The sequence below is a fragment of the Ascaphus truei genome, chromosome 6, assembly GCF_040206685.1.
Source record: "Ascaphus truei isolate aAscTru1 chromosome 6, aAscTru1.hap1, whole genome shotgun sequence".
NCBI classification, from domain to species: Eukaryota; Metazoa; Chordata; class Amphibia; order Anura; family Ascaphidae; genus Ascaphus; species Ascaphus truei.
The window spans coordinates 72,355,303-72,382,861 of NC_134488.1; the positions used below are offsets into that span (position 1 = coordinate 72,355,303).

The 27,559-nt window shown below is 47.1% G+C and overlaps 1 protein-coding gene across 4 annotated transcripts; it reads right to left on the reverse strand.

Annotated features, from left to right (window-relative positions):
* Positions 1-2: 2 nt before the first annotated feature.
* ANKRD65 (ankyrin repeat domain 65) lies at positions 3-27,559 on the reverse strand. 4 transcript variants are annotated; one of them, XR_012802214.1, is made up of 6 exons: positions 26,181-27,559; positions 18,194-18,392; positions 14,916-15,465; positions 14,098-14,469; positions 5,163-5,273; positions 3-1,855 (listed from the first exon to the last, which is right to left on the reverse strand). XR_012802214.1 is itself a non-coding variant. In XM_075604792.1 (5 exons), the coding sequence occupies exons 3-5, from the start codon at positions 18,388-18,390 to the stop codon at positions 14,215-14,217; spliced, it is 1,002 nt and encodes a 333-aa protein (XP_075460907.1). In that variant the 5' UTR covers positions 18,391-18,392; positions 26,181-26,336; positions 27,013-27,559; the 3' UTR covers positions 7,523-14,214. The 4 variants fall into 4 exon arrangements, 2 of the variants coding, with proteins under 2 accessions (XP_075460907.1, XP_075460908.1); XR_012802213.1 differs by having other exon boundaries at positions 3-5,273; XM_075604792.1 differs by lacking the exons at positions 3-1,855; positions 5,163-5,273 and having other exon boundaries at positions 7,523-14,469; positions 26,181-26,336; positions 27,013-27,559.

Sequence of the window (27,559 nt, forward strand, 5' to 3'; positions counted from 1 at the left end):
CAACAAAACCCCGTGTTATTTAATTGCGTTTTATTTACTCTTCAGCCACAATGTGCAGGAGAAATATGTGGCCATCATGCCTCCCAATTATGTTATAGATGACACCTGACAGTTGCAGCCTCAAAGGGTGATAATGACACAGGGTTGTGGTTTGGATTGGTCAGTTATCAGCTTGAAATACCTGCAAGGGACTCAGACACAGCAAATGTTTTGTAGGACACATTTTAACCTAACTGGCAAGTGAAGCAATGCGTTGCTGGTTCCTGTGGCAGAGGAGGGGTTAATGGTGCCTGCCTGAATTGTAATTATGTAAATAACCCCCGAAGAACAGGGCCAATAATGCCCTGGCTGGAAGAGTTGAAAACCCAAAAGACAAAGCAAATGTAGGGGTTTAAAAAAAAAAAAAATAGACACTTTTGTATAGTTTATATAGATTTTTTTTATTCAAATAAAATTCTAAATAAATTATCTATCTATAGAGACACCACCGAATAAATACTCACACATCTGCAGCCCCTCTCTGTACAAACAAACACACACTTGAGCTCCACACATACAAGCTCTGCAAGACAGAGAGACAGGAGACACAAATCTCTCCTCCTACTCTGACCAGGGAAAGCTGGAAATAAAAACTTGGCAGGGTTATTTGGAAAATATTTGTCAATCTACGGGATGCAGTGGAGCTCAACCGTCATGACATTCCCAGATATATGGATTCCTAGGTTGGCAGGAAATGTGACTTTTTATTTTTGCTAGTTAATGGCAAAATAATTACAATATGTTCGCCAGGGTCACCAGTAGAAAGTGGACATTACGCCATTCTATTGGCCACCGAAGGTAAGGCTGACTCTTCGGCGGTCATATTGTAACAATACTTGCCCAGGAGAATAAACATTCAATCTACCACAACCAGGGGTAGTGTGCAGTGGCGGATTTCCCATTAGGCCCAAAAGGCGGCAAAATGTGGGGGCGGCTTGCGCAATCGGCACTGGTCAGCCGCTCCTGTGCATGTGCGATCGGCGCTTCCCAGCCGCGCATGCATGGCTGGCGAGCTCCAATCACGCATGCTCGGCTGGCAATGTGAAGTCACACGGCATCACGTGGCAATGGGATGGTGCGGCGCTGGAGGATGAGGGTGGCACCAGGTAAGTGCATACGGGCGGAATTTTTTAAAATCCGACCCTGGCAGTCTGAAAATTTGCTTCCAGGTGACATTTTCCTACCAGTATGAATCTTTCTACAAACTAAGGATGCGCTTCTGGTCCTGACTTCTGCGACACGACCGGGTGCCGTCAGCCGTCGCTATAATGCAGGAGTCTGTACAGACGGTGACGGGGCATGGCGGAGACGTGGACGTGAGCGGGTTGCCCTCATTGGCTGAAACATTCACGTGTCGCTGACGTCATGCTGCGATCACTGAAAATCACAAATTTGTTTGACTTCAGCAATCGTGACCGGAACATCGCTGCGCAGTGCAGCGCGGTCGCATCCACTATGGGCACCCGAGATGGACTGCTAGTACTTGCTTTGTGGATGCATGCCTTTGCTGTAGACAGGACAAGCGCAGCCGAAGCTGTCAGAGAATGCTACCTATGAAAATGTCACACCATGTCCAACATATCCTGGCCCCTAATTTCCCAGCTGGCCAGGGTAGGAAGATATCCCAAGTAATGATGTATAACAGGCAATATTTATATTTATGGCCAACCATAAAGATCTTACACTGCCTTCATAAATGCTCCTTTTGGGCTCTGACAAATCTCTACGGATAGAAGATCCAGAATCCTTTATGCTTGCTTTTGTCATATGAACTTGCCGTACTGATGAAACGGCTAAGAGGCCGGTTTTAGGAATTCTGAAGAGCAAACAAGAGAGGATTGGCCGTCAGATATTTTGTCTCCAATCACGTGTTCGCACCTTCAATGATCCTACACAGAGTGACGTTTTCTGTAAAACGTTTATGCAGCCAATTATTTATTATTTATTTATTTATTTATAAAATATTTTACCAGGAAGTAATACATTGAGAGTTACCTCTCGTTTTCAAGTATGTCCTGGGCACAGAGTAAAACAAATAATACATGGTTACAAGTACAGTTACATAAATGAACAAGGTATACATTATATACAGAGACATTGCGTGCACAGTTAAAGAAAATATATATTATGAGCGTATGAAACAGTTACAGACCAGATTAAAGTGTGAGGCAGCCTTAGATTTGAAAGAACTTAAGCTGGTGGTGGGTATGAGAGTCTCTGGTAGGTTGTTCCAGTTTTGGGGTTGCATTTTGGGACTTGAAAACTGATACTGTATGTCCTAAAATAACGGTGCACATTTTCAGGAGAGGCTGCAATTTATGTCAGGCAAAGTGCAAGGTATGATTGAAGACTTTTATTTGTTTCCATTTTGTTTAAAGGACCAGTTCCACCTACTGTGCATTTTTTGCCCCCCACCCCTTTTTATTTTTTTATTTAGCACTCCGTTACAAAAGCACAGCGGTACTGAAGTACTCTTTTCGAAGTACAGGCCTACAACTGTTGATACACAACGAGCTCCCACGGTGTGAGGGCACCAACACAAAGCCAATATACCCAGCATTGGGTAACTAATACCTTACTGAAACTGATTCACACCCGTGCTGCATTATTTGGTATTGTATTTGTACAATGTAGTTATCCTCAACTGATGATCACAAGGTACCAGTAACGTACGTGCTCACCACAAACCTGGACCGGACGGCGGGGCTGAGGTGGGGATAGATATACACCGACCTTAGACCACGAAGCCGGATCCGGGGCGAATTCCGTGGTCAAACATAGCTGGGTCAGGACTGGAGAAGGCAGGAGAATCCGGGGTCAGGATTAGAGAAAGCTGGGTAAACGATATCCATGCTGGGGTTCGGCAACAGGACGTTTGAGCGAAGGTGCTTTAATGTAGAAAGGAACAGGAACGGGATCCAGTGCTTCAGCACAAAACAGCACCCCTAGCCGGGTACAGCTGAGAGTAGTGGAGGCCACTGGAAGCAGGAGATTGCAGCAGGTAACAGGAACAATGATGCAGGCCTCCGCAAGGAGAATATGCAGCAGGTAACAGGAATACCGATGCAGGCCTCTGCAGGAGGGATATGCAGGAGAAACCGCGGCGGCGCGGCAAAGTCTGCCAGTAACAAGAAGCAGTGGCTAGAAGGCCAAGGCAGGCCAAACAGAGGTGCTGTGGCAAGCACAGTACTAGAAAGTCTATGTTCAGCCACTTCCTGGTGAGCGGGTCAGGAGTTAAATAGAACAGGCAGCCAATGAGGCCGAGTTGCATAGGAGGCAGCAAGAAGCAGGCTGCAGTCTAATTGCAGAAGCAGGTGATGCTGATTTCAGAAACGAGGGGGGGTGGGGGGGAGTTGTCTAGAAGCTGCAAGGCTCTGTAAAGAAAATGTTTCAGCAAAACACAGGAGCGGATTCCTTACAGTACCCGAGCTAGTAGTGGATAAGTAAACTAGTTGTATCACCCATATACCATGTCCGTGTCATTCCTGCCGCCTGAACGTAGGCCATGTGTAGCCCAGTAAGTTATTAACAGGGACTCAGGCCCCGCTTCAGAAATAGTCATAAGTCTGAGAGCGAAAAAGTTGAGGGGTTACATTGGAGGCACTGCTGAGATTCTTTGCAATTGTTTTGGTTTAATTAGTGTAGGCACGGTTCCCAAAAAAGTTGCTAGAACAACTGCCCTATAGCGCCCCTGCCAACATTTTGTTCTACATCACCATGAGTGCGGCCATTTTAAGTGATTTGTGCGTGCCGGACAGCTTAGATTGTAATAAGTCTTTTGTTGTATACATTTGCCACGCCCTGTAGCACTCTTTTTTGACATAAATATATATTCATGATGTGGTGGGTGTAGGAGTTTGAGCTAGCTGGGAATGTGTGTTAATCAATTTCTGACTGGTAGCAGTTGTAATGGAGGAAGATGGCACCTCCCCCCAGAGCTCACTCCTCCTCACCTTTTTAACTTGGGAGGTCTTTTCACATTGCTGCAAGAACAGGACCTATTATGGTTCTTTCCCCTCATACAGAGGTAAAAAGAAGGGTTCACAGTGTAGTGTAGGACCTGCATTAATGGTTATACCTTGACGTTTGGTATTCAGGCTTATAACGCTTTGGCCAAAGGGTTTAACAAAATAACCAAGTAATTATTATTATTATTATTGAAGTTTTTGAACTTTGTACTTATTACCATATGTTTTGTCAATTTGATGTAGCATTGGGCACCCCTGTCTTTTGTTGTATACATTTGCCACGCCCAGTAGCACTCTTTTTTTGACATAAATGTATATTCATGATGTGGTGGGTGTAGGAGTTTGAGCTAGCTGGGAATGTGTGTTAATCAATTTCTGACTAGTAGCAGTTGTAATGGAGGTAGGTGGCACCTCCCCCCAGAGCTCACTCCTGCTCACCTTTTTAACTTGGGAGGTCTTTTCACTTTGCTGCAAGAACAGGACCTATTATGGTTCTTTCCCCTCATACAGAGGTAAAAGGAAGGGATCACAGTGTAGTGTAGGACCTTCATTATTGGTTATACCTTGACGTTTGGTATGCAGGCTTATAACGCTTTGGCCAAAGAGTTAAACTAAATAACCAAGTAATTATTATTATTATTGAAGTATTTGAACTTTCTACTTATTACCATATATGTTTTGTCAATTTGATGTAGCTTTGGGCACCCCTGTCTTTTGTTGTATAGATTGTAATAAGACACTAATTCATAGAGTGGGGTAATGTTCCGAGTCACCAAGAAGTCCCAACACATAGTGACTAAGCAATTGGTACTCCCCTACAAGTATAGGCAGGTGGTACTCCAATCTCTCCATGACAAGCATAGCCATCTGGGCACCGACAAAATGTTGGGATTAATGAAAGACCGGTTCTATTGGCCCCGAATGGCCTGTGATGTTGAAAATTAATGCAAGAACTGTGGGAGGTGTGTGCCTAGAAAAACTCTGCCTAAAAGGGGTGCACCATTGACAAACATCGCCAGCAGTGGACCATTGGACTTCGTCTGCATGGACTTTCTTACAGCCGGACCGGAAGAATACTAGTAATATTCTAGTGGTCACGGACCACGTCACCAGGTATACCCAAGCATTCCCAATAAAGGACCAGTGAGTCAGTACCTCCTAGGTGTTATGGGACAAGTACTTTGTCCATTATGGATTGCCAGCTTGGATACATTCCGATCAAGGATGGGATTTTGAAAGCCGCCTCATCAAGGAACTTCTACATCTCTGTGAAATAAAGAAATCATGAACAACACCCTACCACCCACAGGGAGATCCTCAACTGTAGAGGTTTAATAGAACACTGTTGAACATAATGGGCATACCCAGAGGAAAGAACAGTGGAGTCAGCATGTAATCACTAATTGTGTCCGGAATTACTCTACTTACCATACTACTTGATTTTCGGTCGGAAAGCCAGATTACCAATTGACCTGTGTTTTGGAGTGGCAGCAGATGGCACATCCCCTACCACTTACATGCAGTATGTAAGAAAACTCAAAGAACAGCTACACGAGGTGTATAGACTGGCCACTACTATGGCTGACACCAACAACCGGGGAAATAAAGGCCGGTATGACAAACAACTACAAGATCAGGTGTTACAAGTGGATGACAGAGTGCTCATCCAAAATCTGGGTCTACCTGGCGAATATAAAATAGACAATCGCTGGAAGCCAGAACCTTATGTAGTAGTAGAAAAATTAAAGGAGTTCCCTGTATATCGAGTAAAGGCTGAAAAGGGAAATGGGTAGAAAGGGAAAGGGAAGAACCTGCAGAGGAATCATGTATTGCCAATAGGTCAACTGGTGAGGTGCCCTGAAAGGGAAACGATTCCAGGAGTTGAAATCTGGCCTAGGAGAAGTGATCAGTTAAACCAAGGACAGGATCCTGCTTGTAGCTCACCAGGTCCATGCACGCAGGACAGTGATGATGAGTCTGAAGAGAATGATGGATACAGAGGTGAAAGAATGTTAGGGCGCCTGGCTGATATTATGGATCATGAGGAAAGGAATCCTCCCCAATGCGACCAGCAAGGTCATGGGACAGAGAGAGAGATATCCCTGAGTTAGATCCATAAGCAAAGGAATTCACCCTGTTGAATACCATAGAGCAGAATAATGAAGATGTGTGGGGTTTATACAGTTGTGAGCCCCCCTCAAGTATAGGGCCAGCAGAACGCGATACACCCTGTGGGTCCACTGAAAGGAAAGGGGAAGTAACAGTAGGACTGCAGGTGTACTCGACACGCTTCAGAAGGGAGATCAGGACCCCCCAAGAGACTGACCTATGATTTGCCAGGCGTGTTGACAGAAATCCCCATGGTTAGTGTGGCTAAGTGGGTGATACCAATGACGCTAAACACAGGTGACCCTGGGAGCTGTTAGACCATGTGGTGTAATTATACTGCAATCTATAAGAACTGTTTGTGTGTTGGTTCCACTGAACCTATGATCTTGTGTAAGTAGAGAGGAGGCATTTGTTAGACTGCCATGTATGAAGATGTTTTTAGCCCGGTTGATGGGGACATCGTCTTTAGGAGGGGGGTGATGTAACCCCCTGTCTGATGTAAGTAACACAGTCATACTTCCCACTGACAGGTTCCTCTCCAGTGTGCTATGGACATTTATTTATTTATAAAATATTTTTACCAGGAAGTAATACATTGAGAGTTACCTCTCGTTTTCAAGTATGTCCTGGGCACAGAGTAAAACAAATAATACATGGTTACAAGTACAGTTACATAAATGAGCAGGGTATACATTATATACAAGACATTGCGTGCACAGTTAAAGAAAATATATATTACTAGCTGAGAGACCCGGCGTTGCCCGGGATGTAAATGCGTAATAGGTAGTATTATTTATAAATGGTGGAACAATAGGTGACTATTTGGAGGGGATGGGAGGGAGGGAGAGTGGACAGGAGGGAGGGAGAGTGGACAGGAGGGGGGGAGAGTGGACAGGGGGGAGAGTGGACAGGAGGGGGGGGAGAGTGGACAGGAGGGGGGGGAGAGTGGACGGGGGGGGGAGAGTGGACGGGGGGGGGAGAGTGGACGGGGGGGGGAGAGTGGACGGGGGGGGGAGAGTGGACGGGGGGGGGGGAGAGTGGACGGGGGGGGAGAGTGGACGGGGGGGGAGAGTGGACGGGGGGGGGAGAGTGGACGGGGGGGGAGAGTGGACGGGGGGGGAGAGTGGACGGGGGGGGGGGGAGAGTGGACGGGGGGGGGAGAGTGGACGGGGGGGGGGAGAGTGGACGGGGGGGGGGAGAGTGGACGGGGGGGGGGAGAGTGGACGGGGGGGGGGGAGAGTGGACGGGGGGGGGGGAGAGTGGACAGGAGGGGGGGGGTGACAGTGGACAGGAGGGGGGGAGAGTGGACAGGGGGGGGAGAGTGGACAAGAGGGGGGGTGACAGTGGACAGGAGGGGGGGTGACAGTGGCCAGGAGGGGGGGAGAGTGGACAGGAGGGGGGGGGAGAGTGGACAGGAGGGGGGTGACAGTGGACAGGAGGGGGGTGACAGTGGACAGGAGGGGGGTGACAGTGGACAGGAGGGGGGTGACAGTGGACAGGAGGGGGGGGGCAGTGGACAGGAGGGGGGGCAGTGGACAGGAGGGGGGGCAGTGGACAGGAGGGGGGGGCAGTGGACAGGAGGGGGGGCAGTGGACAGGAGGGGGGTTGGTTTGGTTTAAATTGACGGGTCCCTCCTCTCCACTCCCCCTGTATCTTTCTCCGCTCCTGACCCCCCCCCCCCACCCCCCATGTGTAGCTCCGGTCCCCACTCTACAGTGTCTGAGACACAGTGTAACAGACGCACACAGACACACACACAGTGTCCCACACACACACTGTCATGCTGTGACACACACACACATAGACACAGACACACACTCACTCACTCACACACTCACACACTCACCTCTCCTTCTGGCCGCCGCCATGTTAGTTAGTCCGCGAGGGAGGAAGGGGTCCTTCCGCCGCCATCTTAGGTGCCGCGTTGCAGCGGTAGGCTGCCCTGGCCAATGCCTGTCCCCGCGCCAGGGAGGTGAGCGGGAGGTGAGCGGGAGGTGAGGGGAGGTGAGCGTGAGAGGAGGTGAGTGGAGGGAGCGGGAGGTGGGTGGAGGGAGCGGGAGGTGGGTGGAGGGAGCGGGAGGTGAGTGGAGGCAGCGGGAGGTGAGTGGAGGCAGCGGCAGGCTGCCCTGCCCACTGCCTGTCCCCGCGCCGGGGAGGGAGTTGAGCGGGAGGGAGGTTAGGTGCCGCGTGGCAGCGGTAGGCTGCCCTGGCCCCGCGCCAGGGAGGTGAGCGGGAGGTGAGGGGAGGTGAGTGGAGGGAGCGGGAGGTGGGTGGAGGGAGCGGGAGGTGAGTGGAGGCAGCGGCAGGCTGCCCTGCCCACTGCCTGTCCCTGCGCCGGGGAGGGAGTTGAGCGGGAGGGATTTGAATGGAGAGGGAGGTGAATGGAGAGGGAGGTGAATGGAGCGGGAGGTGGAGGGAGTTGAGCGGGAGGGAGGTGAGTGGAGCGGGAGGTGGAGGGAGGTGAGTGGAGAGGGAGGTGTGTGTGATGGGGGGGGGGAGAGGACAGAGAGGTGTGTGTGTGTGTGTGTGTCCCCTTTGGCCCGTCACTCCGCCTCAGGCCAATGAGAGGTGTGCGGGGGCGGCCCAAGGGACCAATGAGATTTCCCCTAGGGACACCGGACATCCAGGCAGGCAGGCAGGCAGGCATGCATGCAGGCAGGCAGGCAAACATACAGTGCTTTCACTAATATAGTATAAGATGAGCGTATGAAACAGTTACAGACCAGGCTAAAATGTGAGACAGCCTTAGATTTGAAAGAACTTAAACTGGTGGTGGATGTGAGGGTCTCTGGTAGGTTGTTCCAGTTTTGGGGTGCATGGTAGGAGAAGGAGGAATGTCCGGATACTTTGTTGAGCCTTGGGACCATGAACAGTCTTTTTTGGAGTCTGATCTGAGATGATAAGTGCTGCATGTGGTAGGGGTGAGGAGTTTGTTCAGATAGGTGGGTAACTTGCCCATGAAGAATTTAAAGGCAAGACAGGAAAGGTGAACTTTGCGCCTAGACTCTAGTGTTGACCAATCTAGTTCTTTGAGCATTTCGCAGTGATGTGTGTTGTAGTTGCATTGGAGAACAAAACGACAAATTGAATTGTAGAGTGTGTCAAGTTTGCTAAGGTGGGTTTGAGGTGCCGAGCCATATACTATGTCTCCATAGTCAATATATGGCATTAGCATATGCTGTGCGATACGCTTTCTGACCAGGAGACTTAGGGAGGATTTGTTCCTGTAAAGAACCCCTAGTTTGGCATAGGTCTTGGTTGTCAGGGTATCAATGTGCATCCCGAATGTTAAGTGGGAGTCAAACCATTAGCCCAGGTATTTAAAACTAGTGACAGGTGTTAGGGTGGTGTTAGCGTTGGTTCTAATCAGGAGCTCAGTCACTGGGAGCTTTACAAATTTAGTCTTGGTCCCAAATACCATTGTTACAGTCTTGTCAGTGTTTAAAAACAGTTTGTTTTGGGAAATCCAATTTTCGAGTCTCAAAAAGTCAGACAGAAGTATGTGTTGAAGGTCAGAGAGGCTATGGCTGTGTGCATATAGGATTGTGTCATCTGCATACATGTGTATTGAGGCTTCCTTACAAGCTGTGGGAAGATCATTAATGAACACTGAGAAGAGTAGCGGCCCCAGAACAGAGCCTTGCGGGACACCACAGGTGATATCCAGGGGGTTGGAGTTAGAGCCTGAGATGGACACATTTTGGGATCTTCCTGATAGGTAGGACTGAAACCAGCTTAAAGCATGCTTCCCTATTCCAGAACTCTGGAGTTTGTTAAGCAGGATAGCATGATCAACTGTGTCAAAAGCCTTTGCAAAATCTAGGAATACTGCACCAGTGAGTTGTCCCCGTTACATTCCACACTGGATTTCATTGCAAACTTTTAGCAGGGTAGTTACGGTGGAGTGTTTGGGACGAAACCCAGATTGGAATTGGCTAGGGAAATTTATCTTGGTATAGAAATCGCTTAATTGGGAGTGGACACATTTTTCCATGACTTTGGATAGAATTGGGACATAGGACTGGTGTTGCAGGATAGCAGCCAATGACAAAGGCTGTGGAAGAGGTGGGACTAAGAGTGAGAGGAGCCTTTAAGAGGGAGCAGACATAACATATGGAGGCAGATCTGCACAAGGCTGAGTGCCTTCAGGCTTGCTCAAGTGTGATCTGTGGCCAGGTTGAGTCCGATTGAGAGAGGGTGGCGCTCCTCTGGTGAGAGAGCAGTACCTGGTGCAGCAAGGCCCAGCAGATTCGTGCCGGAGAGCGCAGAGTTTCGATCGCTGTCGGAGGGCATCCCCCAACGGTCACAGGAAAAGAGTGGTACCGAAGTATCTTTGCGAAGTACAGGTCTGCTACACTGAGTCACACTCATGAGCTCTAACGGTGTGACCGCACCACTCAATGCCCAGGACTGAGAAAACGCCTTCTAATAGACACTGATATACACCTGCGCAGCATTAATGGGGAATGTCATGTGGATATATGGACTTCCGGGTTAGATTCTCTTCACTCATGAGTGGTGAAAAACGAATGACAGGGTGAGACATGACAAGAGTGAGAAGATCTACCCATCATCCCAAAGCTATCTGATAGAAGTGTGACGCAGTCACGTGGTGCCGAATACTGGTGGAGAGAATCTAACCCGGAAGTCCTGCGGAGGCTGACAGTGGAGGAACCGCCGATGCAGCCTGACCCCCCTGCAGCAGTTACTACGCATACAGGTTATCTCTCCCACAATGGACACAGACTAAGCTCTATTTCCATTGCCTGATTTCTGGGGCTTGATTGTAAGTTCCCACTGCATCCGTGTGCCTCCTGATGTCATTTTACTAAACCCTTTTTATGATCATTTTCTACATTTGTGTGGCCATTCTTGATTTCAACCACTGTGTCATGTGTATACCTGATCATATTCCAGCCTCTTACCCCATAGGACTATAGCAGTGGCTATCTGTTTATATTTTGTTTCTATCCACTGTGCATGTCCCCATTCCCAGTTGGAATATTTTTTTACCCTACAGGATTGCACTATCATTTGTGTTATTGTTTTTTCTCATATGTTCATCCTGGTGTCTGCGCTCCCTGACTTCTGGACATTGCCACTATATAAGGATCTATAAGGAAGATCCACTGAAGGTCGAGCTGCAAACTGGCACTGGTTGTATATCATTTCATTCTATTTTTTGCATTTACTATACTGGATTATCTCCTCCTATCTGAAAAACTCGCAGGAGCGCCTGGTGATTTTTGTGTCTTTACTGATATACTTAACCAACGTGTTCTCACAGTATTGAGCTATTTTTTGTATTATATTTAGGCTTTTTTCATGATGTCGTCCTATGCTCCCCATATCTTTTTGAAGACACATTCATTTATTTTTCTAATAAATAACAACGCACACAAACAAACCACCAAAACCCACATGGGTCTACATTTGGCTGCGACTAAACTGCCGCTGGCGCTCCGTCGCCACAGATGTCACTGCCTTGAGAACTCACCACCGGGACACCTCGTTGCTCACGATCTTGACTATGCCATCTTTCAATGGCTTGCGCCGCTCCGATGACAGCGACGGCCACCGCGGAGGACATCTTTAAATGTCCTGTGCCGCTCTGAGGACATTTAAAGATGTCCCACGTGGCCGCCGCTGTCCTTGGAGCGGTGCGGGACATTTAAAAATGGCGTCATAGAGATCACGAGTGGCAGGGGTCCCGGCGGTGACACGTGGTGGCGGGTCGCCAATGGCGGTTTGGCTGTGCCCAAACGTCCCATTCCATCCCACATACCCTAAATGTAATAGGTGCGTTTGTAGAAAACAGATAAATGGATAGTTTTAAACTGTTGCTATAAAAATAGAAAACAGACATATTAGTAAGAACTCCAAATAAATGACATGCTCTCTGATATTCGTACTATCAAATGACTCCAGACATCCAATGTGGTTACCCCTTGGTCTCTGTAAAAGGAAAGGAAAAGTGTGGCTCCATCATTTGATGCAGCCAGACATATCAACTGGCACTGATTTGGGGTCAGTCTCACAGGTTTTAGCATAAGCCGTTTCATAGTGTTTAGTGGATTCTCACTGATAAAAGTCAGCACCTTTCAACATTAAAATAACATTATTATCCACAGATCTCTCAAATCTCACGGGATTGAGTCTTTGGAGGTTGATTTTTGTTAGTTGGCCATATATATATATATTTTAGGTATATTGTATGATGGCTTTATTCAATGTATGTGCAAATCTAATTCATTTATGAAGTACAGGATGTTGTCCACTGATCCTTTGGAGGATTTTAGAACTTTTGTATATATTTACATATACTTATATAAATACATACAGTACACCGCATCTGACAAATGAATCACCCCGAAACGTTGTGATGTCTGTCAAATAAATCTTTGAAAAGGTCCTGGTGATCTCAATTATCCTTCCTTAATGAGTGTAGCAGATTACAATATCTACATATACTATGGGATGATAAGGATTTTTATCCATCTGTGAACACAGTTCTTGGATCACCAGCTTTAAAGAAATAACAGTGTGCCTCGCTGCCATCCCCTTTCAACTACATATTTTTTAGTTTGTTTTTATCAGTAGTAGGTGTGTCATTAATTCTTCGCTAATCTCATGGACTGCAGCTTCCAAACTTGAAACACTGGGTGCTGCAGACAATGACGCTCTCCTTAAGCCAAATGCAGTATGAACAGCTGGTATTTACTAGGAATATGACAAAAAAAATGGTACAGAACCAGCAAAATAGGTAGAGTTGGAGAGAATAAGGTTTGGGTGTGGGCCTTTTTGGTTCAAGTCATACGAGTGCCAGTACTGTGACCGTGGCTAAATAATGAATATCTCTTTCGTGCTAAAACATCTCACTAGTTAAGAACAGAGTCTCACTCATGTATTTGGCAGATACATTCATCCATTGTGTGCAATTTCCATGATCATTCATTTAGTCTACTGGTGTACACCATTACTCTATTGACACAGTTCAATGATCAAGAGTTTGTTTGTTTCTGATAGCTTTCATCAGAATTGATCTACACTGCTTGATGCCTCATTAACCCACAGTGCGTGGGGCCGAGGGGCATTTACTGATTAACCTAAACCATGCATATCTTGTTGTTGAGTTGCCAAGCTCACAAAGCTTTTGGCTAATCAGTAAAAATACAAATGTGCCCTAGGTTCCTGAATATTTCCGCGAGGTAGATGGGGACAAGTGGATCTTTTTAATGTAAAGTGAGGAAGCAGCCAAAAGGATCCGACACCGCAGATAGACATGCTGTTTCCCTTCTGGCTGCTAGACAATGACTGATACATGGGCATGTGTAACCTGAAGGGACTGCATATGTATAAGATTTCAAGAAACTGTAACAAAGATCAACACTGAATAATTTGGGCTAAGAGAAATGAGGTCTGGAGAGATTTGAGAAGATATGGAACCCAGCATTACAGAAAAGACCGCAGTGCTTCTGTTCTTGAAGACGCTAACACACCTGCACTGCTCAAACCCTCACACGTCATCACCAGAGATTTTCTGTGAAACATTTACAGATTTGGAGGATTAGTTAGCAATGGCGCCTGGCGACAAAACAAAAGCAAAAGAAAAATTATGCAAAAACAGCACCAAATTTGTCAAATTACATTGAAAGCGACTGCATTATTATTATTATTATGGTGTTGTTTTTTCCCCATCAATATTGCCTCAGTTTTGAAGGTATGAGACTTCAATAAACAGACACCCTTGATCTTCAGATTGGATCTAAATTAAGTGATCTCTAAAATTGTCCACCCAGTTAAATATGTGTATTTTACTATGTATAGTCTAATAGTGCCGCCAAGGCAGGTATTACTGTGCAAATATAGCATTAAGGACAAATACATTCTTGCATTTCATACAATTCTGAGAAACACACATAGGTATCAAATCAATTCCCTATAACTGGTAGATGTGAACCCACATATCACTAGATACCACCTCTTCTAATGCAGCAACCACTTCATTTCTCGTCTGCAGAGTCTTTTCAAGGATGCTCCGGCTTTAAGAGCAGAAGATCTATGCAGCTGAATGTCCCATCGAAGAACAATGTGGTGTTTAAAGGCAGTTCCTGGGTTCCATACTTGCCCCATGGTCCACCAAAAAGCCAGATACCTCTCTGTGTCCCCACATAACTGCTCTTTGTACTGGAGTCAGACGCAAGCTATCTCTTTGGTTCACAGAAGCTCCGCTCTGAACAAGCAACTGTACTACATGGAGATGACCTGCACCTGCTGCCCTATGGAGAGCAGTGCGTCCGTGCTTGTCCTGCACATCAATCTGAGCATCCTTTTCCAATAGCAGTTTGACTACCTAGGATGAGAGAGAGAGACACTAGCAGTCTGAGTACAACATGAGAAAACTACAGATTAGGGTTTATAGACAGGACACTCCACACTAGAAACCACACTCATATCTAAGACAAGCCAGACATGCTTAAAACCTACATGTATCTGAAGCCTTCTCTGGAACCTTTCACATCATGCTACTCATTTCAGGTTTCTGTTTAGTTCCAGATGTCCCTGTAATTCCTTGTCTATTACTGGCATGTCTTTTTTCCAGATCCAAAACATTTTGTACAAGCTTTCCATAGTTTGTCTGGTTGGACTGATTTGCTACCTTCCCTTCCTCATTTCCTGATAAACCACCATTATTTACCAGATTTTTATTTTGTAGATGATCTACAGAGTAAATACAGTTGCCTTAGCTAGAGAAACTAATAATGTACTGTATCATTATATTTCACTCTGTGTACATACCTCTGACCTGCCATTGCCAGCTGCTATTGCAAGCGCAGTCCTACCCAACTGGTCTTCTATGTCCATATCAGCCCCCTTTTCTAGCAGATAGTTCAAAGTCTCCAGCTTTCCAATCTCCGCAGCGATGTGCAATGGGGTCAGACTCCCAGCAGCCTCCAGTCCCAGTGGGACTCCTCGTTCAATCAGCAGCTCCATGATATGGAGCTGGTTGCTCACAGTAGCCCAATGAAGTGGGCTCCATTGGTTGTTATCACCAATGCAAAGATCCAGATCTTGCTTCAACAGGAGATGAGTAATGAGTGTGTGCCCATTGGCAGCTGCTAAATGGAGAGGAGTTAGTCCTCCCTTAGTGGGTGTTCCTGCAATGGCTCCACGCTGCAGCAGCATCTCCGACACGTGTGTATGGCCGCTCCAAGCTGCGTGGTGGAGAGGTGTACAGCCTGAGGCATCTTGGATATTGACTAAGGTCCCTCGCTGAGCCAATAGCTTCACTGTAGCCATGTGGCCATTCATTGCTGCACAATGTAAAGGAGTCCATCCAAGCTGATCCCTAACAAGGCAACAGTAAATATATGTGTATAGTTATACACATTGACATATGCACAATAATGTGAAAATCTAAATTAAATTCTGGAAAACTTGAAATATTAAATGCTTAAAAATGTCTTCAAATTAGAAAATATTTTGGTGCATTCATAAATGTGTTGCCTACTCACTTAAAATATCATACGTTTTAATCCAAGAAAAGAAACGCCGTTTCAGATAGACTTGTTACAACATATGGGAAATCTTTTAATCTTTCATGGACTTGTATTTGTCTTATGAAACATTATCATAGAGAATGTAAAAATATATATATTTGACATTGAATTATGAGGGAGATCTATGTGATAAATAGGGGAAGTTGGCAAGTATAATACTTAATTAGCAGTTACTAGAGCAACCTCTTTGGTCTCACACTGCATGAATGTTTCTTCGTGTTGGTTGTGTTTTATTGTTACATTCCAACCTATATTTTGCACGGACCTTTTATTTGAGCTCTTCTGGCCTCTACTGCATTGTCCTAACCGGAAAATGTTTCCCATTATTGTTAAATCTGCAAAGCTCTTCATATAAATGTTTGCAGAGGCTCAAAACTTAGCTTTGATGAAAGATTTCAATGAAGTGTTTTGTAGTTTACACTCTTAATATTCCTTAGTCTCTGCTCGAGAATAAGCAATTTCCCTCTTACTCACACTGGGGCACTTGTTGCATTCTACCAACCAACCTAATCAATGGCTGAAAATATATGGAATGGCTGCGTCTGTTATTTAAATGGTTCACTTAGGCTGCAGCCACGCTAGTGCTGACCGCACTCATGCTAGAGAGCGGTGACATCATGAGCTCTCCAAGCATGAGCGCTGGGTGTCCTGCCTATTTCCCAAGCGTGCACGGGAGGGGGGGGGGGGGTTGCATTGTGCGTAAGTTGAGCACGGTTGAAAGTCTCTTTTTTTGGTTTACGCAAGCGCCAAGCGTGGGTGAGCGTCCGTGCCCGCGCACCGCGTGAGCGGGGACAGGACAATTTCACTTGCCGAAACTAACCTCGGCAAGCACCGCGCTATCAGCATTCTCAGCGCTAGCATGGCCGCAGCCTTATTCTGCTAAAGTTAATGCACATACTTGTTGATTCCTACTGTCCCTGCATGCTTATTTATCAAGACTCCTATAATCTCTACAGGACACCTGAACAATATGCTACAGATGCAGTGCTAAGTCTGTTTGGCGCGAGGAAACTGCTAATGAACTGAGCCTGACCGCGGCCTGATCGCAGCTTCACCGCGCCCAAAAGCCCAGTAACCTGGCTGCCCTGAAGCGATTAACGAAGCGGGGATCCCTGTTTCTAAATAGGACTCCCGCAGCATTAATCCTACCGGGCCGCCATCAGTCTAAGACTGAGCAGAGAGAAGCAGTCTCTCTGTGTCTCCCTGCACATCTCGTATAGCAGATCTCATTATTTGTATTATTATTTTTAGTACATAGGATTGAAGAAGTGGGTCTCTGGAGCTGAACCGCATTCATTTCAGGTCTGGGAACCCCCTGCTTTCCGAGGTTAAGGTCTCTTATGGGGTGCCAGTATCTGGCTTGATTAAATGTCCCGGTTACGTGGGCCGTGACACAGGAGATTTAAACTTGCAGGAGATACCGGCACCCTACATGAAGGTTTGTACCTCAAGAAGCAGATCTGCTGTAAGAGCTGTGCAGGGAGACACAGAGAGACTGCTTCTCTCTGCGCAGCTCTTAGACTGGTGGCAGCCCGGTAGGATTAATGCTGCGGGAGTCCTATTTAGAAACAGGGATCCCTGCTGCATTAATCCCCTCTGCCCTGGGCCATGGTCTACCTTCTCCAAGTGCCTCACTGGGGAAACTTGTATCGCGCTAGATCTGTAGTTTCTAAAAGAGCAAACAAAGAGCATCAGTTTCTGTTTTTTAAGCAGGCAGCATAAGTTTCTTGCAAGATCCTATGGACATTACCAAGCCGTTCGATCCCGGAAGACTTTAGTCTTAGGCCCCAGGAACACTTTCAGAGAGCTTGGACATTCCAGTCTTTCTTCTGAATCTACTTGTGTAGCATGACTAGAAAGTGTAAACTATGTTTTGGGAGACTTTTGCCATCTGCAAAAAATACAGCAATGCTGGACTAAATGTTTTATTTATTTTTTATTGCGTCCTACACAGAAAGGTGAAGAAGAGTGAATTACATATAACAGCAGATTTTAGAGATGGTCAGATATAATTAAGAAATGTAGTTAAAATAAAATAAAAAAACAGTCGCTGATAGGGAAATCATTCAATCTATGCAATGTGTGAGCATAAAGGCCTAGATTTCCAAACTGTGCTAAGCCTTGATGCACTTAAAGGTCTATTTCAATGAATGGACGTTAATATAGGAATACTGAATATACATTAAATAGATCAAGTCTCCAGCTGCAAAACGGAGGAAAAATCAGAGCTAAAAACAGCACCATGTGTCAAAGAAAAGGAATCCCGTTGAAACCAATTGCAATTTTTCCTTTGATAAATCTGGTCCAATCCGTTTTGTCACAGTTTTGCAACCAGGATACTTTAGTAAATAATCTCCAACGTATACAAAGGTTTAATACTCTGAATGAACATTAAGGCATGCACAGATTTGGCACTGTGAATAGGCATTAATGTATACAAAGCTTATCATGGTAAATTGGGAGTAAGGTGTGAAAAGGTTTAACACTGAGTATGCATTAAGGTTCACTAAAGAATACCTGCTGTCCACCTTCTCTCCTTGCTGCAGCAATTGCTTCACCAGTTGTGTGTTCCCATTCCAGGCTGCCAAATGAAGGGCTTTCCATTCCTTAACACCAAGGCATGACTTCTCGGACAGACTCAGCTCCTCACTTAACATCAGGCATCTCCTTGCCAGCTCAGCTTCGGGTGTCATTCCTCCCACCCGCTGCTGCATGCCTTAACAGCCAAAGCAATGCATTCAATATCACTTTGAAAAGTCATATATCATAAATGTATATAGACAGACAATTATAAATACATTAATAAAATAGTTGAGCGCACATGGTAGGGCAGTTACCAATATAATTATATCCTTGTGTAGGAACAAAGGCAGTTATACATCTCTAATTAATTCATACTTGGAAAAAAAGCCTTGGGGGACATTGTAATAAATGTTTATTACAGTGTGAAGGGTATTAAGAGCTAGGAGATGTATAATGTTTTGGGCTTAAGCCCTTTGTGAAACAATACTTTGCCTGTGGCAGCAGAAGGGTTAACAATGATTGCAATTGGTCTGTTTTTTATGACAACTGGATAATTAGCATAATACAGATGAAGCAATAAAAGCAAAAGATGGCTTCTCACCACGATCCTGCTCTAGGTTCCTGATCCTGATATTACATTTGGACGCATATTACTCTGACCTTATTCTGAGCTTTACCTGACAGATTGGGGCTATCCATTTGCATTATTGTTTTCGTATTTGGAGTTTGCATTCGGAAGATGTACCAATTTATTATATAAATATCTGGCATTGGTCTCGGTTCACTTGGAAGGGTGAACCCCCTCACAGTATGCAGTTTCATGTCATTTATGTTAGACTAGCTGAGAGACCCGGCATTGCCCGTGAGTTAAATTTCCCGCTAGGAAAGGGGGGGGAGAGGAGGGGATAAGCGGGGGGGACAGTGGACAGGAGGAGGGGAGGGGGGGACAGTGGACAGGAGGGGGGAAAAGTGGAGGGGGGGGACAGTGGACAGGAGGGTGGGGGGGGGGGGCAGTGGACAGGAGGGGGGGGGAGACAGTGGACAGGAGGGGGGGGAGACAGTGGACAGGAGGGGGGGGACAGTGGACAGGAGGGGACAGTGGACAGGAGGGGACGGGACAGTGGACAGGAGGGGACGGGACAGTGGACAGGAGGGGACGGGGACAGTGGGGAGGAGGGGACGGGGACAGTGGACAGGAGGGGACGGGACAGTGGACAGGAGGGGACGGGACAGTGGAGAGGAGGGGACGGGACAGTAGACAGGAGGGGGACGGGACAGTGGACAGGTGGGGGAGGGGACAGTGGACAGGAGTGGGACGGGACAGTGGACAGGAGTGGGACGGGACAGTGGACAGGAGGGGGGCGGGACAGTGGACAGGAGGGGGATGGTACAGTGGACAGGAGGGGGACGACAGTGGACAGGAGGGGGGGACAGGGGATAGTTGACAGGAGGGGGGGACAGCGGACAGGAGGGGGGGCAGTGGACAGGAGGGGACGGGGACAGTGGACAGGAGGGGACGGGTACAGTGGACAGGAGGGGACGGGACGACAGTGGACAGGAGGGGGACGGGACGACAGTGGACAGGAGGGGGAGGGGACGACAGTGGACAGGAGGGGGACGGGACAGTGGACAGGAGGGGGACGGGACAGTGGACAGGAGGGGGATGGGACAGTGTACAGGAGGGGACGGGACAGTGTACAGGAGGGGATGGGACGACAGTGGACAGGAGGGGGAGGGGACGACAATGGACAGGAGGGGAGGGGATGACACTGGACAGGAGGGGACGGGACGACAGTGGACAGGAGGGGGACGGGACAGTGGGCAGGAGTGGACAGGACAGTGGACAGGAGTGGATGGGACGACAGTGGACAGGAGTGGATAGTGGACAGGAGGGGACGGGATGACAGTGGACAGGAGGGGATGACCCTGGACAGGAGGGGACGGGACGACAGTGAACAGGAGGGGACGGGACGACAGTGGACAGGAGGGGACGGGACGACAGTGGACAGGAGGGGGACGGGACAGTGGACAGGAGGGCGACGGGACAGTGGACAGGAGGGGGACAGGACAGTGGACAGGAGGGGGTGGTGACAGTGGACAGGAGGGGGGGTGACAGTGGACAGGAGGGGGGTGACAGTGGACAGGAGGGGGGTGACAGTGGACAGGAGGGGGGGTGACAGTGGACAGGAGGGGGGGTGACAGTGGACAGGAGGGGGGTGACAGTGGACAGGAGGGGGGGTCAGTGGACAGGTGGGGGGGACAGTGGACAGGAGGGGGGGGTGAAAGTGGACAGGAGGGGGGGTGACAGTGGACAGGAGGGGGGGGACAGTGGACAGGAGGGGGGGAGTCGACAGGAGGGGGGGCAGTGGACAGGAGGGGGGTGGGTTGCTTAAAATTTCCGGGTCCCTCCTCTCCACTCCCCCTGTATTTTTCTCGGCTCCCCCCTCTCTCTTCGCTCCTGACCCCCCCCCCCCCCCCGTAGCTCCGGTCCCCACCCTACAGTGCCTGACACACACACAGTGTCACCCACACACACACAGTGTCCCACACACACACAGTGTCCCACACACACACACAGTGTCCCACACACACACAGTGTCACACACACACACAGTGTCACACACACACACACACAGTGTCACACACACACACACACAGTGTCACACACACACAGTGAGACACACACACACACACAGTGAGACACACACACACACACGTGACCTCTCATTCCGGCCGCCGCCATCTTAGTTACTCCGCGAGGGAGGAAGGGGGTCCTTCCAGCTGCCGCCATCTTAGGTGCCGCGTGTCAGCTGCTTGTCCCCCTGCCGGGGAGGGGGGAGGTGAGTGGAGCATCGGGGGGGAGGTGAGTGGAGCATCGGGGGGGGACGTGAGTGGAGCATCGGGGGGGGGGGTGAGTGGAGCATCAGGGGGGGGTGGTGAGTGGAGCATCGGGGGGGGGAGTGGAGCATCGGGGGGGGAGGTGAGTGGAGCATCGGGGGGGGAGGTGAGTGGAGCATCGGGGGGGAGGTGAGTGGAGCATCGGGGGGGAGGTGAGTGGAGTATCGGGGGGGAGGTGAGTGGAGCATCGGGTGGGAGGTGAGTGGAGCATCGGGGGGGGGAGGTGAGTGGAGCATCGGGGGGGAGGTGAGTGGAGCATCGGGGGGGAGGTTAGTGGAGCATCGAGGGGGGGAGGTGAGTGGAGCATCGGGGGGGAGGTGAGTGGAGCATCGGGGGGGAGGTGAGTGGAGCATCGGGGGGGGAGGTGAGTGGAGCATCGGGGGGGGGAGGTGAGTGGAGCATCAGGGGGAGGTGAGTGGGGGGGAGGTGAGTGGAGCATCGGGGGGGAGGTGAGTGGAGCATCGAGGGGGGGAGGTGAGTGGAGCATCGGGGGGGGAGGTGAGTGGAGCATCGGGGGGGGGAGGTGAGTGGAGCATCGGGGGGGGAGGTGAGTGGAGCATCGGGGAGGTGAGTGGAGCATCGGGGGGAGGTGAGTGGGGGGGAGGTGAGTGGGGGGGAGGTGAGTGGGGGGGAGGTGAGTGGAGCATTGGGGGGGAGGTGAGTGGAGCATCGGGGGGAGGTGAGTGGAGCATCGGGGGGGAGTGGAGCATCGGGGGGGGAGGTGAGTGGAGCATCGGGGGGGAGGTGAGTGGAGCATCAGGGGGGAGGTGAGTGGAGCATCGGGGGGGAGGTGAGTGGAGCATCAGGGGGGAGGTGAGTGGAGGGGGGGAGGTGAGTGGAGCATTGGGGAGGGAGGGGGGAGGTGAGTGGAGCATGGGGGGAGGTGAGTGGAGCATCAGGGGGGGGTAGGTGAGTGGAGCATCGGGATGGGGGGGGGGAGGTGAGTGGAGCATTGGGGGGGAGGTGAGTGGAGCATCGGGGAGGGGTGTGTGTGTGTGTGTGTTGGCCCGTCACTCCGCCTCAAGCCAATGAGAGGTGCGCGGGGGCGGGCGGCCCAAGGTCCAATGAGATTGCCGCTAGGGACACAGGGAGGGACACAGGGAGACACATACAGACACGGACACATAGGACACTTTCAGAAATATATAGTAGATTGTACTGTTGTATGTTACACTGTTTTCCCTTTTCTTTTGATTCTCTTATTCTTGTTTAGGCTGGCCACTTTGAATATCTTTTTGCTGAAAGGTTACACTTGGTCTACAAACAGTTACCCTGTTACTGCCATATGAAAGTCTAAAATTCTGAATTAAATGTAAGTAACGGTTTGGACCACCCATAGTGTTTAAAGAATATGCAAAGGTTTATACAGTCCTCTCTAAAGTATGTAGCTCTCTGAGGACTACTATTTCTATAAAAGGGGTTAACTGTTTGGGCTCACTCCGGTTAGTCATCTCCATATCATGTGATGTATGATATCAATGTAAGGGTATATATAGCCACCCCTTGTATTCTAGAAGCAAGTTCTTCAGAGTTCTGGCTGGGATCCTCACTGTCAGCCCTGTAAATAGGTTTGTGTGTGTAGTCATGTACAGATGTGTCCTGTCACCCTTTGTGGTTTTCAGTGAGTAACGTGCCACTCTAAGATGGCACCTGCTAAAGGAACGGGACCTTAAGTTGTGGGAGAGGGATGCCACGTGTCCTGGTCTCATAGAGTTGCCTATACAGCAGCCTCACCGGATAGCCTGTATTCATAAAGAACCCACCTGTCCAGTGGGTTATTACTGCATCATACCCTCCCAGCAAGCGGTCCCCACTACTGTATATACTTTATGATGAGACCTCATGTTATGCACATAGCCTGAATAGGAGTGAGAACTACCAGGGGATGAAGTCAGAATACTATTGTGTGCCACAAGTTCTGTCCAGATGTCAATAAAGCACCATTTGTTTTTTATAAAAGTTCCTGGCGCCCCCTTTTTCCTATCCCTTAATTTACAACCAGCCTGCACCTACCCAGCACCTTGCAAAGGCCTGTGTATATAGTAAATCTGATGTGACCTCCTTCAGAGCTGGGTAAGGCTGGTTACAAGTAAAAGGAAAATGATGCTGTTAATAAATGTCTCCAAAATGCAAAAAGCAGCACAAGACCCTCCAACAGGACTGACGTTTTTGCTAAATCATTTTTTGTTGTTGCAATTATATGACTATTTATGCATCCAGGAGACCTTAATAAACATCTCTCACAGAGTTCAAATGTATATATTTGTCGGCAGATATGACAATAGTTGTGAGAGAGCTGCAATCAACCTTATTAATGATATGTTTACATTACATACCTAAACCTTTGGCTTCACTTTCCACATTTTTTCAGAGACAAAACCCAGTAATTATTCTTCATTGGTATAAGATTACAGTATACCATTGTATACATAATTAAACAAACTCGCTAGATCTCCCCTTTAATAAAACAATGATTGCATCATGTCTACTAGCTGCACAGAAAAGTTCAAGAAGGTGCAATTCCGTCAAACAAGGTTTTGGAGTTAAAAATGTAAGTAGAATGTGATAGCGCAGAGTAAATTAGTACTTCAGTATTAGGTGATACCTTTTTTTAATATCTATTGTTAATCCAAATAACAAAGGTATCATCTAATACTGAAGTACTCATTTATGCTGAGTTAAAAAAGCAAGTCAAAGCATGCTTTGTGAACAAGTAACATTAACCATGAAGTTCACCCTGAATATCACCTCACCTGATTTTCACCCAGACTGCTATTCACAGCTATTTAGAAAACCTGTTTCTTTGCCAGAAGGTCCAGCAAAGTATTGCAGTGAAAGGGTCAAACGTGTGAAGTCCTAGCTGTGTCTGGAAGAATATGCCTGTGTATTACTAGAAAATCAAGTCAGATTCTGAATGATAATCTTATATTGTATTCCTTCAGGTAGACAGTGACCAAACCATCTAGTCCATAAAGAACAAAACACCTCAAAGTAATTAATTTATTGTGGTGAGAAAAGTCAATATTCAGTGGGAGATTGTGGGAGCTCTATGCTGTAAAGGTAATAATAATAATACATTTATTTATATAGCTCTTTTTTCCCCCAATGAGACTTCACACACACTGCCCCTCCTTACATCTCAGCCCTAATTTCTCGCTATGCACCATCCCGACTCTTGCATTCTGCTCAAGGATGTCTTCTTTCTACCCCCTTTTTATCTAAAGCCCTCTCCCACCTTAAACCTTTTTCACTGACTGCCCCATACCTCTGGAATGCCCTTCCCCTCAGTACCCGACTAGCATCCTCTCTATCCACCTTTAAGACCCACCTTAAGACACACTTGCTTAAAGAAGCATACGAATAGCACTGTGAACATTCTGAACACACGATACATAAAGCTTGGCCCCCTGCAGACGCACTTACCAGAACTCCCTCCTCCTGCCTCTGTACGTTCTCCCTACCTACCAATTAGATTCTAAGCTCCTCGGGGCAGGGACTCCTCTTCCTTAATGTTATGTTTATGTCTAAAGCACTTATTCCCATGATCTGTTATTTATATTATCTGTTATTTATTCGATTACCACATGTATTACTGCTGTTAAGCGCTATGTACATTAATGGCGCTATATAAATAAAGACATACAATACAATACAATTTAAACCCAACAGCTACAAAAAAAAAGGAACACATTTAATGCTGAAACCAAACACAAGATAATAATACAGGATGGACAGAATATAGAATGGAATTATACTGTATTGAATTCAGGATAGGTCGTGGTTCACTCATCAAATGCCTGGGTAACTAGGCAAGTCTTGAGTCAATTTTTAAATATATCCAGAGAGAGAGCCTCTCTGTCCTTACAATATATACAGTGTATGTAGGGTATATATGGGATTCATTAGTATTACTTGTTATTGCCTTTACAAAGATTGTGTTGAACCAAAATGCTAGACTTTCTCTCCACAATAAAATAATATTGTGCTCTGATGTATCCCTTGGACATTCCGTTCAAATAGATAAAGCAACTTTCCTATAGTCAGACAATGGGCTCCATGCAGAATTGTTCAATGCTGACAGTGACACAAAAGGAAAGCAAAAATGATAAAGGGTGGGAATTTGACACATTGTATTGTAATATGTATGTCTCTTAGCTACCACTATCTCTCACTCTTTACATTACCCACGTCGCCAACTGCTGCACAGACTGCAGCATACAACAGGTGCAAAGTACCATGATGCATTGATAATAAGAGACAGAGGATGAATAATTCCACACCCAATATCAATCTAACGCCAATTCTGCCATTGATACATAATACTCCTCCATCCCAAACTGAGAATGTGATGCTTCTCTAGGCTGAATTGAATTATTAAATTCCCTGTCACAAAAGTTTGTTTGCAGTCTAATATATACAGGTCGTCCTCGCTATCCAACATTTCACTTTACAATGAATGGGATATCCAACGCTTTACAATGCAACCCTATGGGCTGTTTTTCAACGCCTGAATGCGTTATCCAACGCTCACCGCCACTGATTAACATGGGACTCGCTTTACAACGGTTTCACTATCCAACGCTACGTCCAGAACGGATTCCGTTGGATAACCGAGGACTGCCTGTGTGTGTGTGTGTGTGTGTGTGTGTGTGTGTGTATATATATATATCAGATGTAGTAAGGCTTAATGTCTGCAGTGGTGGCTGCTGCTGCTATACGCGGTTGCGGCGCAGAAGGATTAACTCTGCAGGGACAGCTCCATCGCGGCACACTGTCCCCAGTGCCACAGACTTTTGCTTCTTCGTCCGCGGTGCCGCCGGGGACAGCGAGTCTTGCTACATCTGTATTCTTTACTTTGAGGAATAAATAGCAACTGATGTACCAAAAGGAATAAATCCCATTTATTTTTATTAGCAATATGCTTCTGTTACGTCTTTGGCTTAAAAATGTAAAAATATATATTTTCAAATGTTGCTTTACTGATTTTTGCATGTAACATAATCTGGTCAAACTAAAGGGTTCATCAAGCCCCTCTGCTCCTGCACTGCTGTATTCCTGCCTATGTCTCCTCTATCCACGTTACCTGTATAGTAATGACTGCTGGTCAGTGTAGGGTGGCTCCAATCTGGCTGCTGTTTCCCAGGTTCTGCTGAGCCTGACGATCAACTCCTAGCACTCTGTGTGCGTTGAAGCCATGAAGTCACTGCAGTGCTTGAAACACAGAGCTGGTCACAACCGACTGACGTACAATGAAATGGAGAGGAGGATTAAACAAAAGGGACTTTATGCAACTACACTCACAGGATACTCTGGCAAGTGTGAACATGTTCCCCTAGAGAGCTTCCCTTTGTTAAATGGTAATCTGCTAATGATGCCAGTGTACTCTACAAAGAACTAAAGAGAGGGGGGTGAGCGGGTGAGAGGCAGAGACGGGGGAGGGTCACAGATGTAGGAGACAAACCCGGACTATCTTCAAAGACTGATACACAAACTAAACCAAAGATTGTATGTATGTATGTACAGTATAATGCCAACCACATACACACAGCTTTGCAATGCAATGCAAAGTGTGATAGCATAAGGGGGTGTAGAGTACCATTATTTAGTTAAAAAGAAATATTCCAGTTATTTATAGTGCAGGGTAAAGGAGTACTTCAGTATTATGTGTCTCTTAATTATGTCAGGAATTTGTGATACAATAAATCTGTCATCTTGTTATGCTGAAAAAAAATGTATGTTCGAGTACAATCAAGCACAGTACTACTATTTCTTAAGGGCTAAGGATAAGAGAACTTGACTTATAACTTTGAAAGTAAAACATTAAGGAGGATATATATCAAAAACAGCATAATTTCTGCCAAACTCAGAGAAAATACAGAACATCGGCGTCAATGTGTGTGAGCAGTATACTGTACTGTATGTATGAATCTCCGAAGTCTTGCTTCTTATATTTGGTGCAGGTGACTATGGCACAGAGGCCAACGCCTCCAAAACCTGGTAAAAAGAGGGAAAACTGCACTTGTTATAGGCCAACTTTGGATACATCTCGTTATAATATTGCTCTGGCTCTCTCCTCTCATATCTCCTCCTATAACTACTTCCCAAAGCACTTATTGTACAATTGGAGCAAATTGGGGCACAAGATGGACCAAAGCACCTTGATACATGGACACAGTCACACATTACATAATTTGCACAGGTTTTGGAGCAATGCTCCAGTTTGTGACACTTGATACACATCCCTTCAAATACCAGCATCTCTCAAGAAATATACTTTCATTGAGTAGAGCTGAGAGTTAAGGGTTAAAATGAAAGCTACCACACCCAAAGTTCTGATTTACCCGAACAGTCCAGGTTTGCAAAGAACTGTAGAGAAGCAAAAATAGGTCAATAATAAAAAACAGCGTAAACTCTTTGTTAAAATATATTTTCTTTTAAATGATCATACTTAACATTTTAGAG

Excerpts from the sequence above, each read along its gene's own strand:
- ANKRD65 (XM_075604792.1), bottom strand. The coding sequence starts at position 18,390 with ATGCAGCAGCGGGTGGGAGGAATGACACCCGAAGCTGAGCTGGCAAGG. Across the intron at positions 15,466-18,193 it reads GGAGAGAAGGTGGACAGCAG|GGATCAGCTTGGATGGACTC; the intron begins GTATTCTTTAGT and ends TTGCCTTGTTAG. Across the intron at positions 14,470-14,915 it reads CTGGCAATGGCAGGTCAGAG|GTAGTCAAACTGCTATTGGA; the intron begins GTATGTACACAG and ends CTCTCATCCTAG.